This window comes from Athene cunicularia, assembly GCF_003259725.1.
Source record: "Athene cunicularia isolate RWA chromosome 12 unlocalized genomic scaffold, athCun1 chr12_part1, whole genome shotgun sequence".
NCBI classification, from domain to species: Eukaryota; Metazoa; Chordata; class Aves; order Strigiformes; family Strigidae; genus Athene; species Athene cunicularia.
The window spans coordinates 14,375,783-14,392,123 of NW_020799116.1; the positions used below are offsets into that span (position 1 = coordinate 14,375,783).

Sequence of the window (16,341 nt, forward strand, 5' to 3'; positions counted from 1 at the left end):
CCCCCCCCCCCCCCCAATCTTTTCCCTTTCTCTACCACTGTAAGTGGTACATGAAGCATAGAAAGTTGATTTCTTGTCATTAACCTTGTAAACTATATAGATTAACTTATGGGTATTAGAAGTTCTAGAACTTTTATTCATGCTGATTTTAGGACTTCAAGTGATTCTCATGGATCCCAGAATCAGAGACCTTACTGTTAAACTGATATTCACTGTGTAAGCCAAAATGTCTTACTAACATATTTTTTTAGTCTTGCTAATCTTTTTTTTTTTTTTTTACTGAGAATAAATTAAGTCAGTGTTGCATGTGCGCCCAGTGCTGCAGTAAAGAATGCCTGCTTTCTAAAACTCCAAAACAAGTCTTAGAGTTCCTCTGCCAGCTTTTACAGTAACAACTGTATGTTTAATTCAGTGGCCACTTAATCTTCAGGCTACAGAATAGTGGTAGAAGCACCTTAGTTAAAGGTAGAGCCAAAGCTCAGAGGGTATTACCAGTGTAAAATGTTCTTGCAGTAATAAATGTTTTATTCAGTCAAATTCTTAATTATTCTTATTAAACAGCAGGATTGCTAAAAAATTAGCAGGCAAGTGAGTCAGTATAGTTCAGTCATTCCCTGGTAAGTCTTCCAAGGGATCTAAACTACATCTGAGCTACTAAGATGTGAAGATAACATTTCCAGGGCTTATTTTTCCAGGGCTGGAGTTTAAAGATCAAATGGAAGATGGAACAGTTAAAACTGCTACTAAAGAAGAGGAGGAGGAATTTGACACTCAAACACATAGACATGGCTGAAGGTCGAGTATCTTCACCTTTCCGAGTGGGAGGCATCCACTTGTGCTTTTCTCAGACTGGATGGACTTGGTTTCAGGCTTTTATTTTCAAGCCAAACTTTCCATAGCAATCTCCAAACCAAGATCAGCTGACAGGTTTGGTGACCCCCTCTGTCCCATAGTCTCAAGAGTTCTGTATTGTTCCACCTTCTACTTTTCATTCTTAAACTGCAGTACTGATGAGAGGATGTTTTGGTGACTTTTAGCTAAATTAAAAAAGATATATCTGTAAGAAGGGTCAAGTATTATAAATTATAGCTTTGAGATTACTGTTGTAAGTAATTGTAGGGAGGAAATCCTCTTTTTCCCTCACACATTAAGTATTTCCTTTTCTCAGCCATGATCTAGTCTGTGGTCATCTATATAGTGTATTTCAAGAGTGTTCATCACAGTGCATGCAGTTACAGGAATTGTTCCTGTCTTGTTCTTGACATCTGAAAAAGTATTACTACAGTATCTGAGTAATTTATTTTAGACTTCTCCTCTGCTTATCATTGTTAATGCCTATTAGTTTGTCTCCTCTTTCCATCTTTAAGCTAATGTTTATTTTTGTTCTATCTGCTACTTATGCCAGTGGTGACTTTTATTATTGATCTGGTCAGTAAATTATTTTATTTTCAAACCAAAGGGGGTCTAACACACCTGTTAACATAATGTTCCTCCTATCAAACAGTAACATTCATTATTTCAAAAATAGAATTATATGACAGTTTTGTAGCTTTATGTTTTTGTATTTAAAATATCAAATAGCAACAGTATTTTATTAGCTTTTATAATACATACAGGCTGTTTCTTAATTAACTCCTATACTGCTGCAGTTCAGAAAAGATTGACCCAGTAAACAGAATGTTCAGAAGCAACATTAGTAGTGCCCTGTAGGAAAAAAGAGCAAGACATTAATTTAAAATGTGTTTGAAAAAATCTATGATACTCTTAATTCTTTTTCAGTACAGTTCTCATGGATGTTGAACATTGGGAAGACCAAGAGATCAAAATAACTTTAAGATAGTGAAGGACCAAACTGAAAACTCTAAATGAGTTCTTGGGTTTGTTAGAACTATGTTTTGTTACTTGAGGTGCATTTGAGAACCAGAACTTGTATTTACTTCATTTTGATTTAGGGGTGTGTTCAGCTGAAAAATGCTGATTCAGAATGGTAGGCATAAACAATTTATTAATGTGTTTAGCCTAGATTGTTTCTAGTTATAGGAACAGTGAGATTTCTAAACCAGTCTTTCAGTAAGATAGTAGGACAGTAGTTTTGCAGCTTTAATATCATGGTAGGTTTGAGGAGGGCTATATGAAATGATTGCTTGTAATGGGAAATTAGACTCAATTAGACTTTGATCCAGACTTAAACTTTGAATACCCTCCAATAGAATAGAAAATAGGAAAGTAATATCCATGCCAGATGCATAAAAGTGAAAGTTTTTGAAGAAATGCTTTAAGGTGGCCCATACATAGGGTGGTAATGAGTGTAATGCTTCAGCCTGATTTCTGCTCATTAGAAAAGTCCTGCACACATTGGGTGAAAAAACAATTTGGGTAGAATTTTGTTACACCCTGTATGTATTGGATCAGGCCAGTAAGTCATGGTGGAAAATCGAGTGATCTCAGTATATTTTACTCCTTTTTTAATTAATTCCTCTTGGTAAAACTGTCTTGTTTCATTAGGCTGCTGCATTTAAGGCTCTTTCATCACACCACAATAGTATTAAAAAGAAAGGAGTTAGCATGCTATTGTGAATAATAGAGAGGTCCATTCTCACCCAAATGAAGTAAGGCTCTTGACAGATGAGGAAGGAGGATACCTATTTGAAAACTGGAAAAATTAGATTTAATACTGTCTGCTCTCTATAATGACTGGCTGTTGTGTAATCTGGGATGTTTTCAGTGACTGGGAAAGTTACAGATTGATGATGATAAATCGTTAGTCATCGGTCGTCTTCTAGTGGATAGCCTTCAGTTTAGTGTAGATGAATGATACAACAAACATTGCTTCCTACAGAGTTCTCAGTTCTTGTTACAGAATGATTGTGGGGAGAGATAATTTTTAATGAAGTTTTCGTTTCCCTTGTAACTGATGTATAAACTATGAGAAATCCTGCTATATTGAGGTTGAAATGTGTCGTTTACCCTGTATTCAGCTTAATTAAAATAGAACTAGTGCAATTCTTAATAAACTGGGAAAATAAACGTTAAAATATCAGAGAAACTGTGGAAATGTAAGTTTAAACATGAGATTTTTTTTTTCTTGAGGTGACTAAGCATAACTCCATAGAGAGCTCACAGTACTTTTTGGAAAATCTGACTGGTTCTAGTGTGAGATTATCTGTTGTCCTAATGGTGTTTTGCACCCTTTTTATTTACAGACAGTCTGTGTAACTTGCTCTTGTTAATAACATTTTTCTCTTTGCATGATGCAGCTACAGTTCCAGTGAGGCTTTTGGGTTAGAAATTCAGTTTCGTAACAATTTAACTTGGAAAGCGGCAGTAGGAGGCTTTGTTAGTGGGACAGTCTAATGCTGAAGTCTGCCATGTGTGCTGCCTTGTGCTTTTTCATGGCTTTATCAGTGTGCTTCAAATATTGATATTCTTCCTGGTTGGCTGGCTGGTAGAGTAAAAAACTGAGAAGATTTACATCTCAATCTTTGATCTTACAAAAATGACTCAATTGTCATGACTATATTATTTGCATTATGTTGGCATCTAAAAGTGTCTACTGTGATCACTGCTCTGTGATGTGTTTTAATGCACATAATAAGAAAAATATCTGTACACCAAGTATTTTACACCAAAATAGAGATGATGGAAAAAAGACAGAACTATTGTTACCCTGACTCTGCAGAAAGGAAACTGGGGCACAGTGTGTTGGAGTCCTTCAGGAACTATAAGCAGCAGGAATGACTTCCAGATCTTTCTCATGTGTTAGTCCAGTGCTTTAACTGCAAAACATCTGTCCTCTTGTTGGATGGTGAGGCTTGACAGGCAGCCATTTAATTTGTTATTTTTTAGACAAGTTTTTGTATTCCTGTCATTATTTGTGATCATTTCTGTAATCTGTATAATTGCATGGTTGCAGTTGAAGTGTGCTCAGCACTTAGGTCCTGCTGCCAAACTATTCGTTGGTTTGGTCAACTTCAACAAGTCAGTCAAGCTTTGATCTGACTTCATGTGTAAAATCTCAGCAATGTTTGGCCTACCTTTGTAAACTCATTAAAGATCCTACTGGTGAAAAGCACTTGGTAAGAGCGAAGTGGAGAATGTTATGGTTACTTTTCAGAAATAATTGTACAGCAATAATTATAGGGTAGGAGAAGGGTTTTGGAAGGAGTCAAAACAGAAGTCAGCTTCTAGTTTTTAGCGTCACACAGATGTATGGCTAGCTTGCTTTACACTGGTGCCTCACATAGCTACACTGCCAGGATTAAAGGCTCTTTCGTGTCCCCATGCGGTACAGGTGGCAGGCTGCACCATTTTGCATCACATGACATAATTGCAGGTTCATGGACCCACGCTGTTCAGGTCAGGGTTGTCTCTGCTTGTTGAAAATCAGTAATAAGTTGTCAGACATCTAGTTAGCGTGTCTCTGAAGGCTTGTAGGGCTGCCATGTCCCTTAGCTCTCAATCGGAATTAAAACATTTAACTAAACTGAAGAGAGAAACCTGTCAGAACTACAGCCAAGGAAACCTGAGGTGTCTTAGTATTCAAAGCCTGTGTTTTTCTTTTCTTCTTCTATTGTCACTGTTACTGATCTAGAAAATACGAGAGCTGAAAATGTAAACACTTTTCTCTGTCTCATCTTGCAGGCCAAAACAACAGCAGCAGAACAATTTTTCCTTGTTTCCTTCTACCAAGGGCTGGAATTTCAGAGGGGTAAGTTTGGTATTGTTTGTTCGTACTCTGTAACATTCCCTTTCGCTTCATTCTGTTGCAGTGTAGCTTTGTAGTTAAAACTATGATCTGCAAGGACGAAAAGCATGGCAAAACAATTATAGAACTGCTTGTTTCATGACCTACTAAAAGGCTTTCTAAAAAAATCCATCTTTTGTTTATGTGATTGGCTGACGTATTTTGAGGGGTGGGGGAGATAGTTGAATGTAAGTGGATTTCTTACACTGCAGAAGGGACTAGGTTTTATTTGTTTGCCTGAGCAAGGAAATATGGAAGCATGTTTGTTACCACAGTAATGGAGTGAAAAGGTACATGAAAAAGCAATGCAAGTGAAACTGAGAACCTTAATATTTGCGGGTGGTATCAGGAGCTTATATTTGTGTCTGCTTCAGGTTTCAGAGATTTATTCTTATGTAGATTATTTTTTTCAGAGAGGCATATTGTTCCCTTTCTGTCCCCTAAGACCTGTGAAGCCTTCTACGCCATTTGTTGAAAAACTTAACGTGATGGTGCCAGCATTCAATTGGCAATGGTGTGTTTGCTGTGTGTGAAAGTACTGTAGCCTGGGATACAGTCTAGGAGAAGGAGTTGTCACTACATGTTGTATCTATGTCATAGTGTTACTGTAATCTTTTGCTTAAACAAAGGTCTTTTCTGCCTTGAAAACTTTGGTATAACAAACAGTAAATTACCATTATCTGTAATGTGGACTGACGCTGCATCCGAAGAGTTTAGTTTTATATACAGGAGAGCATATAAATGTGTTTTCTCTGAGCTTTTTCCAACAAAATATTTAAGTAGAAAGGCATTACTTAAATGCTTTGCTGAAAGGGTAAGTGGTGTTGATAGGTTTACTGAGTCTGTGTTGGTCATACTATGGTATTCATTAAAATGAAAAGTATTTTTCATGATAGCTGCTACTGAGTTTTGCATTCCAATTTGGTATTTTAAATGGAGCATCCGCTATTGCTACAGAGATGAAGTTGTCAGCGTTACTGAGAAAATAGTTCCCCCACAACAGCATTGTTAAGAATGCAGGGAAAATACCAACTACCTCTAATCTGTAGATTAATTATAAATTTCAGAGCCAGTTTAAAATTTACTCTAGTATTTCTTCTAATTCTCAGCTATGCTGGAAAAGCAATCATGGAAGAAGGTAGGTATGAAAGTATTGTAGGTATGAATTGTAGCTGGGGAAACAGTGATCACAAGTTCAGAGAGTGATAGCTCACTGGAAGTAAGGGCTTGGGGTTGGTAAGTGTGGTGGCATGAAGTCTGGGATGATCCAAACTGCATGGCAGATGTGCAGTGGGCTAGTACACAAAGAACAGAGAACTGAGGAGTAAAAGACTCAGAGTCAAGAAGAGAAATCAACAACCTGAAAGGAAATAGGAATAGGTAGTATTAGAGAAAACAGGCAGTGAGTAAAGGCTCTTCAAACTGCTTCCTTCATGCGTAGAAGTGAGCATCTGTGGGAGTTGTCTGCCACCTTATTTTTAAGGTAACTTATGGGATACTAACACAGATGTCAAGTTCTGTAGTTGTAATATTTCACAGAAAGATAGTAATTGGCAGTTGCAGTTAATTGTTTGAAATAAATTACTAGATCAAGGAAAGAACCAGTATCAGTTGTTCACTTGATCAGTTTGGATGTGGAAACCAAGACAGTTGAGCACTGGAAAAAGGAGAACCAAGTCTCTCTTCATGTTTGCATTCTGTCAGCATCAACTTTATTTTGATGGATGGAAAAATTGTGTTATGAAAAGCCCAGTGAGCAGACGTGAGGTCACAAATGTGTTCGTACAATTGGTGAATGATAAAAGGTTAACTTTGATGTCTTTTCTCAAACAGGAGTAAAACCTTATTGGGTAGAAGAATTAGGTTAATGTTGACCATGGAGTAGTGCCACACTTGAGTATAACAAAACAAAACTCTGGAGCTCACTTATTCATAGCTATGTTTGCTATCCACTTACATGCTATTTCTGTATTACATACTATAATACAGGATCATTTCAACAGTAACAAAAAAAAAAAGGAAAGAAAGTGGTTAAACACCAAACTGCAATGTTGTATTCCTCTACTTATCCTCACTTTGCAGTCAGTTCACTGATTCTAAATGTCTCTGTCATGCTGATGGAGTGGGCATGTTTAAAGCATCCTTCAACATACACCAAGGTAAACCTCAAAATAAGATAAGGAATGCCCAGATGCTAAACATTTAACAAAGAAACTCCTCTGCACTTCTTTTTTCCTCTCCTTACTTAGATTTATTTTATCAAAAGAAGCTTTTTTCCATGTTGAACAGCTCTTCTGAGCCCCATGATTAGAGATCACATTTAATTCTCTGAGTGGGGATTTCCATGTCAAGATGATCTCATTTACATGTTTCTACCGATGCTGTCATTTTTAGATAATGGTAGCAGTTACCTCCAGAACTTCAGACAGTGTTTTAGGTATCAGTGGAGAAAAAGGAGTCAATTATGAATTTTTTTTTAATAAATAAGCTAATAAATCCTCGTTTAGATTAAATTTAGACTTAGTTACCAAGCAGTGTGTGCTCTCTGCTCTGTGCTCCTCCTGCATATACACAAGGCATCAGTTAATTTGGTCTTTGAAGAGATTGTATGATCAGGCATCTGGCAAATAGATTATTTTAGTGGTAAGGTATTTATAGTGAGAATTGTAATTTCAGAGGAAGAAACACAGAACCTGTGGAGACAAGAATATAGCAAACTGGAGGGACAGTGTAATGGGAAAACCAGAACATAGGACATTAGGTGGTAGGTGTGGTACTTAGAGTAGAAAAATAAAGCAAAGGAAGACACTGGGAATAGGATGGGAGAAGGAAAGAGGAGACAGCTGAAACTTGGTAAGAGGGATAGTCAGGATGGGGAAAGAAAGGAGCAGCAAAAGATGTGAGAGAGAGAGAGTGGAAGGGGATAAGGTATGGAAATAGAGAAAAACTAGTGATTGTGAAAGCAGAGAGATGGAAGTATGAAGTGAAGACAAAAGTCTTCTATAAAACACTACAGGTTCATCCGTTCAGCCTTTGCAAATACTGACTCTGGGAAGATAAAGGCACTGTGTGGGTGGGGAGCAATCTGTGGCCAGGGCTTGGTAAGGAGAAGAGGCATGAATATCTGATAGGATGGGGCAATGCAGAAGCAGGTCAATGATGTATATAAAGAAAAGAGCGCAGATCTTAGCACAGAGACTGGTATTAATCCTATTTTGGCACTCTTTTCTGGTTGCTACTAACTCTTGCTCTTTTTCTTCTTCTCACCTCCATGCCACCCTTCCCTTAAAACCTTGATGCAGATAGAAGTCTTTCCTCAGCACCACCATTTGGTGCGTATACATAAGAGATAGCAGTTCAGTATGCTGCTCCTAGTGTCTGTGGAAATAATGTGTTATGTTTTCATGCAGAGTGGGAAATAGTCTCCCCTTCTATTCCCCTAAAATCACCCACTTTCTGGTTTTGCCAGCAGGATAATTTTTTAGATTTATGTGAATGGTGGGCCCTTGTTACTGAAAGTCTCTAAATGATTTTTTTTTTTTCTAATGATATGTTTAGATATGTTTACAACAGTAGTGGTACATAGTAGTCCCATTGTTGATATGATGATGCTTCAGATGGCTATGAAGAAACTGCCACATAGTCAAAAGAAAAGCAGTTATCTGATTAATGGAGAATGTTAGGGTTGTAAGCATAACTGAAGAGGATGCTGGTTTTGTCTCTAGATATTGTTGATATTTCTCTACTGTTCCACCAAGAGCTAGCATCATTTCCTGCATATTTTAAACACACATCTGAACCATTATGATGGTTTATCTACTTCTTTCTCCCTACACACCAAATGTGGCTGAAAAACTTTAGTGCTAAAAATAAATAAATAGTGAAATCTAAACCAACATTTTCTATTTGAAAAAGTTTGAGGCATGTGTTTGGAGTGCAGTCGCCTGAAGATTGAATAAAATTTATTGCAACTAGGCTTCTTTCTGTTTCGTCCTTTTTTGTTTCCTTTTTAGTTTTGCAAAAGCATTTAACTAACCAAGCTGCAGGTGTGGTCACCTGTGAGGAAGGCTGATCTAATTTATGAGAAGCCTGACATGAAAATATGCTAAACATGCTGAAGGTCAATTTTAGACGTGCAAGTGGTTTCTTTGCTAGTTTTGCTGCAAGTGTATTTGTGGGGGAAAAAGGTGTCTTTCATGACAAATAGGAAGAATTCACACTTTTCAGACAGTATTTATGAAGCAGTTTATTTTGTGCAGGCTGGCAGACTTCAGTTACTTCCTTCAGGGTACGTGAATCTAAACAAGATAAAAGTTGTGAAGAGAGAAGTTCTTCCCTAGCTTTACCTTGATGATTACTTATATAAATTGCATCATTACATACTACCACAGAAAGCACCTTTTTACCTCTCCTGGATTCTGACTGGTTTTACTTGATGTCTGTACCCACTGATACTCATTTGCTATAACAGACACTTATTAGAAATGGTATCAGACAGACCTTTATTCATATTTGTTGAAACAAAGTAATGCACTAATGTCTCTAGATAAAATGTCCTTAAATGCTGTTATCTCATAGTATGACCAACATGATTTAAAAACGTAAGTTATCATATACATTTAAAAGTGCATGCTTTCTTTCTGTTATTTTAATGTATTTGTATGTTGTATGCGAAATTTAAGTAGCTTCCTCGGGGGGGTGGGAAGGGGGGTTTACTGTGCATAACTGGCAGCATAGCTGTGACTCGAGTAGCCTGTTATGAGTTAAGTCAGGACTAGTTCCTTCACGTGTCATAGAAAGCCTCCTCCACGTGGGGGAGTGCTGCTGTCACCCCTGCGCTCCCCGACTGCTGGCTCTTCCCGCTGTGGAGAGTCCTTTTTCTCCTAACCTCCTGCACTGGCTTAAAGAGGAGCTAGGTGGATCCTTGAACCCTGACCCGTCTCATCCCCCTTTCGCTTTGAAAGGAGAAAGTACAAATTCCGTATTCCTTTTTCTAACAGCTGATGTACTCCTGTGCTCCACTTGCACCTTTTAGATCTTTCTTCTTCCAGTGGGTTGCAAGCTCCTCTGTTTCAGAGTTTAATTGCCCCAGTGCTTCTCTCGCTGCTCAGGCTTGCCTTTATTCTGCCCTTATGGAGGTAGTGGTGTGCATCTGTCCAGGATTGACCTTTCTTGGGCTAGAATATCTCAGATAGCTGATATCAGAGGTGGTAAGATGCAATTCTGTAAGTCTTTCTGCTTTAATGCACTAGAAGGTGGATGCTGTAAGCACAGCCTGTATAATGGGCTTAGTAGAAGCTGAGTTCCTCTGTAGCCTTGCAGTTCGGTCTTTGGAGTGTTGCAGGAGCAGGGAAACTTTACTTCAGACTGTTGATAGCAATGTAGGGGGCAATAGGAATGGTAAGGATTCCTTTCATGGTACAGAATTTGTAGTTCAGAAGACTAGAACTTATAACCTGTAGCAAGTAGATACCTTGGATGCTGCTTTTCATTTGTAAAAGAGTTGGTTTTGATGTCTCCCTGCTTGATCTATGGGCGGAGTTTTAAATGGTTTAGCTTATTATTGGTTTTGTTTTTGAACAAACCATTGGAATTGTTGATTAGTCACAAGACTTAATTTCTCTTGGAACAGCAAGGTTTATGTTGGCAAACAAATAGAGATGCTATCAGAAATTCATTGTGTGGCATTTGCGTAACTGGACAGCAGTCAATTCCAACTGCAGTTCCAAAACACACATCAGAATTGTTGTATTCTTAATGTATACACCAAATTTAAAAAGCAATTTGGTGTGACCAGTCAGACAATTTTGAAGAATTCAAGCATGTATTATTCCAAACTGATGCACTGACTCAGCATGGTTTAATTACCATGATAAGTTCTGTCCACAGTGTGTGATGTTAGGTTAGCTCTATCATGTCAGAATGCTTTATTTGGAATGCCAGAAAAACATGGTTAGGTGGTAATAGTTCTGAGGTCTTTGATAAATGGCTGTCTCTTTTGTAGGTAGTGTAAATTACAAGGTTCTTTGCATACTGTAGTACTGCAGAAATCATGAATGTGGTGGAAAAACATCTGTGAGCAATTTATAATCCGTTATAAAGGAAAATGATGCAGGTTGGCCTTTAGACTTCACTAGGTTTCTAGTAGTTTTGCACTCAGGTAGAAAAACCTGCGCACGTTTTATGAGCTGTTACTGCTCATGCTATCTAGAGATTGCTGTAATGCTCAGGAATTGGCAGTGTTTTCTTTAATCCAATAGCTGTTTTACTAAACTTTCACCATTTTTTACATCTAAAACCATCTATGAGTTAAGTACATAGCCATTAAACCTATCCAATGACCTAGTTTACAGGGCTACTTTCAAGTCAGTTACATGGTAGTTATGTAAAATACACTCTAGATTGGTTTTTGGGACACGAATTTTGAGGCATGCTTATAGAGCACTTGGTTAATGCATTCTTGAAATAAAGAGACTGTCATAGACTTTTACATCTGCAAGACTTCTCCATCATTAGTTGTATTGTAAAGAGTAGGTATTCTGTTTATTAAAGCTCCATTATTCGATTCGTATTTTGAAGTTTTCTGTTAATGAAAATAGTGTGATACCTCCTCTTTGGAAGGATTTTTTATAATTTCATGTTGGCTTTTCACCAAATAGGTATTTTCTTGAAACATTATGTAGTCATTCTGTTAACATTGTAGGGCGTTATTTTATGGATCTTTGTAACAAGTTTATTTTTGTTCCGGGTGTGGTTTGTTATTTATAGTAGAAATATTCTGGTATATGCTATAAACCCGTCATGCCAGCTATTTTGCACATACAAACAATACTGAGCTGGAAGCAACATGTGATAGAGCAGATAGGTCCAATTGTCATTCTCCTAGGCTAAGTTTGATGTTCTGTTATATAGCAGATTTCCTGTCTTTAATCATAGATTGGGTGTTACCTTGTACCCCTGCTGTCATTTACTGTTCTTTTCTTCGTTCAACAGCAGCAATTTGACCCCTGTTCAATTTAACTCAAACTAAACTCTGCCCATTTCTTTGTATTTGTTTCCGCACACCCCATCAGTGGCTACTCTTTGAGAACACGTGATGTGAAATTACTATTTCCTATGACTTTGTTTCAGAAACTTGTAATAATTAACAGGGTGATGCTGTTGTCCAGCTGAATTTGATGCCACTCAGTTTGAGAAACCAAAATTTTAGAAACAGTTTTGAATTATACATTGATATTTTCTTGATGCTATGCTATTTCCGATTAGCAATTTTATTTTAAAATGCCTAGAGGACATGAATGGTTGTATGCATGGACTTTAATTGCTTTTTTTGTTTTTACTAGTCATGATGCTTGCAGCAGAACTTGGTGTTACAATCTTTTATAAAGACAAGTTCTTAACATAACCCATTCCTTTTTTAACCAAAGCATTGTGATGGTCTGTTGTCTAATTTCCTAGTACTCAAACTGTAAAAACTCACTGGTCAGTCTAAGTTGATTGTACAAGTTTCCAATTTGGCAGTGCTTAGATAGTACTATTTAAAACTATGGAGTAAGTTTTAAATAAAAAGTAAATAAATGGGCTACACATTTGAAAAAGGTTGCGAAAGCATTATTTGCAGAACAGCTGGGAAATCATCTGTTCTGTACTAGAGGTTTTATTCAAACATCTGCCTCTCTGTCTCAGTTCCACGGATTCTGATTTAGGTTGTCAAGTTGTGACAGAAAGCTAAACAAAATGTTTTAAGGACCAGGAGGGAAGTAAAACCTTCTGAAAACTTCTGAACTTCTGAAAGAGCTTATAAACAGTCCTCAAGAGCTGATGGGAAAAGAGGAGGAAATTTGAGTTCCTCCTGATGTTTTCAATTGGAAGAAGCATTTCAAGTAGGTTTATTGGTACTCTCTGTGAAGACTGCTGTTCATCCCAAATGTGAAAGTGCTTCCACAGACGATTTTCTCTGAGGCATCTTAGTCTTAGAATGAGTCCTAATTATTTTTAAACTAAACATAAGAACAAGATTCTTCTTGAAATCTGATGCTATTTTCTGTGGTTGGAATGTACACAGCAATTTAAAATTATGGCCATCTTTTAAAATCTGACACAAATGCATAATAAGAGCAATATAATGATGTGTCTTATTTACAGCAGCCTAGAAACAAATTTTGTTATTACAGTAGCAACCAGAAAACAAGGTCTTCATTTTGCTAGATACCACCTAACACAATAATAAGCTATTCTTTCTCTAAAGAATTTATAATCTAAACATTTGTAAGAACATACTATAACATTTATTTTTAAAATGTAATTTAATATTATTTAAGTAAAATCAGATCTGTTGATGCTCTTAAATTCCACTCCTGATGATAGATTTCATAATTCCTGGATTCTGCTATACGTTTTGATATGGGATGTTAAATCTAATGAAAGATGTATGAAGCATTGCCTATAACATGATCCTACCATGATTTGAGGTAGCTTTCTAAAACTCTGTAAAATACTCATTTAAAAATATTTATTACGTTGGTTTTGATGGAAAAACTGTACACTCAGGCTGTGTGTATCTAAATTGTGGTTAATTGTAAAGCTTTTCAGAGAGAGTTAAAAGTAGCATCCTTAAAACGCACATAATGCACAATGAGAAAACAGTTTCAATCTGTCTGTGCAAGCAGGCTCCCCGCTGAATTTGGAAAGCTTATTTCTTTTCCAAGCACTGTTTCAAGTTTTCAGTGATTTGCAACCTTAAATATCCTCAGAAGAAGCAGTCTTAAGTTTCAACAATCGCTGTGTCTTCTTGGACACTTCCAGTCCAAAGCAGACCAGTAGTCTTGTGAAAAAGTAATAAAATAAGGTTAGTTATACGGGTCCTAAAAAGATCGATTTCATGCCCTGTCTGGAAGGATACTAGAAGACGACAGGAGAGGAGAATCACTGCAGTTTTGTGCGACACTTGTTTCTGGGCTACTACTGTCATATAAGCAATAATAGAAATGGTTCTCTTCTCCATGTCTTCAGAAACTTGTGAGAATCTTTCATATTCTGGGAAGCATCACCTTAGAGTTTTCCAAATCATTATCCTGGGAGTGTGTGTGAGAAATGACAAACTCAAGATAGCTTGTACTATGGAGGATGGGATGGGTATGTTTGGAAGTCTTGCAGAGAATTTGCTGCCAGTGAACATCTCTCCCAGCTCTTAGAAGGAGCCAGGTCAAGCCTCTGGATTCCTGCTTGATTGTAATCACAGAATTAGGAATTAGTTGACACAGCCAGGCCACTTAGCACATGCCAATTAGGTAGAGGCCAGCGTTAGAGCCTGTGAGGCATTATTGCAGTTAGATAAAATACAGTCAGAGGCAATCCAAGAGGTGATGTCAGTAGGTGTCCTGAAAGTATCTCTTGTAGGGTGGACAGAAGCAGAACTGAAACCAGTATGTCATCTCTTAAGGATTATTATCATGCAAGATTTTGTATTTTCTCCTGTTTAAATTCTTATGTTCTTTTGTTGTTGTAATATTTAGCCAAAAAATGCAAAACCTTTTATTTGCATAAAAACTTGAGCCCCCTTATAGCTTAATTCTTCAAGTAAGTTGCTTTCCTCGTGTTACTGTCACCCAGAGATGGATTAAAACTTAAGTTTTGGTTTGTTTTTTTTTTTTTTTTAAGGAATATTTAGGTTGCTATTTTTTCAACAACCTTTTTTTCAACTTAATATCCAATAGTAAATGTGTATCAAATCCCAATCTTGAGGAAACTTTCCTCTATTACCGGTAGGTAAACTGAAGAATGGGTTGACTGCTACACAAAGTTTGAAGTCAGCCCCTTTACAAGACAGTTTTTGAAAAGAGGAAGAGAGCTGCAGGTTTTTTGAATGGCCTGGTGGCTGCATGTGAGCCTGCATTGAAGTTGTTTAGGTTTCTGGATATGGAAAAATGGAATGTTACATGTCTTCCTATCACAGTACTTCAGGTGTGTATGTTCCCTGTCATTGTGCAGTTAAAAATCCTAGTTGCAGCAGTAGGATACTGCCCTGAAAGCAGGACTATTTATTTCATTTTTTTAATTTCCTTTTAAGAACTCTAGAGAGGAAAGCAACAGTGAAACTGCTTAAGTAGTTTTGCTTGCACTTTGCTATCATTTTGACAAGATCAACAGCACAAGAGATACTTGGAAACTGACTGAATACTGCCTGAATAAAGACTTACCATGTGCTTGTTGTTACAGACATTTGACAAACTCCAACCTTATGCCACCCCAGTGCTTTGGGCATTTTACAAGTAAGAATGTTAAGGCAGGAAAGGTTCTCAAACTGTTGTGATTTATTTTTTTGAATTTAAATCATTAATACCCTGTGTTCCTTCTCTGTTTCTGTAAACCAAAGTTTTAGTAAAATTTCATTCCCAGTACCCACAGTTTTGTGGATGTTTCTGGCTATTTGATTCTGTGTTCATAGTGCTGTCTTGTTTCATTTTATGTTGCTGCTGCATTGGGCTTGGCAGCAGAGCTGTAGCTGCACAGAGACCAATGGAACAGCTTTCATGTTTTTATATATTTATGTATCTGTCAGTTATGTATTATGTTTGTCAATTATGATTTCTTGACCTCAATCTTTTGAGGCAGTTGCTGCCTAGATTTTAGATACGATGTCTTAGATTTCCTTCCTTAGCACTTATTGTGGGTGTTTGCAATATACGCGAATTCAAGCTGCGCTTTCTTTCAGGTGGATGCCATTGATGATGTTGCCAACGAAGTGCAGAGTACACTTGGAACTGACTGATGCAAAGCTGCAGGGAAAAACCACAAATACCATGTTTTATTTACTCAGAGGTTAGCAGGGTTTGCCATCCTGTTAATCTGTGATGATTGCTACAGGTAGCAGGGGCAGGCTGTTGTAAACATTGTTTACTAGATGGACAAGAAAAAGTCTGGTTGACCAATCTCACGCCTGACACTAGGCTGAAATCTGTGGTATCTGCCTTTAGGATTCTTAAATTCCAGTGGCTACTGAGGCAGAAGGTTGTAGGTGACCTAAGAAATAGTGCAAGTGCTAGGGAAACACTAGATTTTTTTAAAGTCTTGGTCTAAAATGTCTGCTTCCTGAAGATTTTTTCCAATTTGTATTTTCTGTCTGCAGAGAGATGTCATGGCCCTTGTCAAAGGAATTGGTTGCTGGCTGGTATCAGTTTCACCTTTTATCTTTTTCCACCAAGCTCAGCAGAAACTTTTTGTTCAAATTGAGTCTTGAACTGACAAAAGATTGCACAAGCTCACTAAGGGCCTGTTTTCTTTAAAAATAAAGTTCAAATTACTGTTAGCTTGCTACCCAAATTCAAATGTGACTTGATATTCTTGCCTACTGGAACTGTGCAGAATTTTGCAGAACACCTCAGTGTTGGTAGATCTGAGCAACATAAGATTGAACAGGATAGGGACAGATCAACAGTGAGGTGTAAGGATGTAGTGTATATGAAGTAGTTATCTCTGTGTGTGTATACAAAAATGTATTCATTTTCTGTTTAATATACTGAAAGCTTGGGGTTTTTTTGTATGTTAAAATGAAACAGTTGACTGATATGTTCACCTGTTTCTCTTTGTCCATTATG

General features: G+C 37.3%; 1 protein-coding gene across 2 annotated transcripts in view; it reads left to right on the forward strand.

Annotated features, from left to right (window-relative positions):
- Positions 1–16,341, forward strand: part of ARHGEF3 (Rho guanine nucleotide exchange factor 3) — a 137,325-nt gene that overhangs the window by 44,142 nt on the left and 76,842 nt on the right. Inside the window, exons 1-2 of one of the 2 annotated variants that reach the window (XM_026857230.1) lie at positions 4,425–4,527; positions 4,642–4,708. In XM_026857230.1, coding sequence (XP_026713031.1) covers positions 4,442–4,527; positions 4,642–4,708 — 153 coding nt within the window. In that variant the 5' untranslated portion in view covers positions 4,425–4,441. Of the gene's footprint in view, positions 1–4,424; positions 4,528–4,641; positions 4,709–16,341 lie in introns of those variants that run through there. The other variant, XM_026857229.1, reaches the window with a different exon arrangement.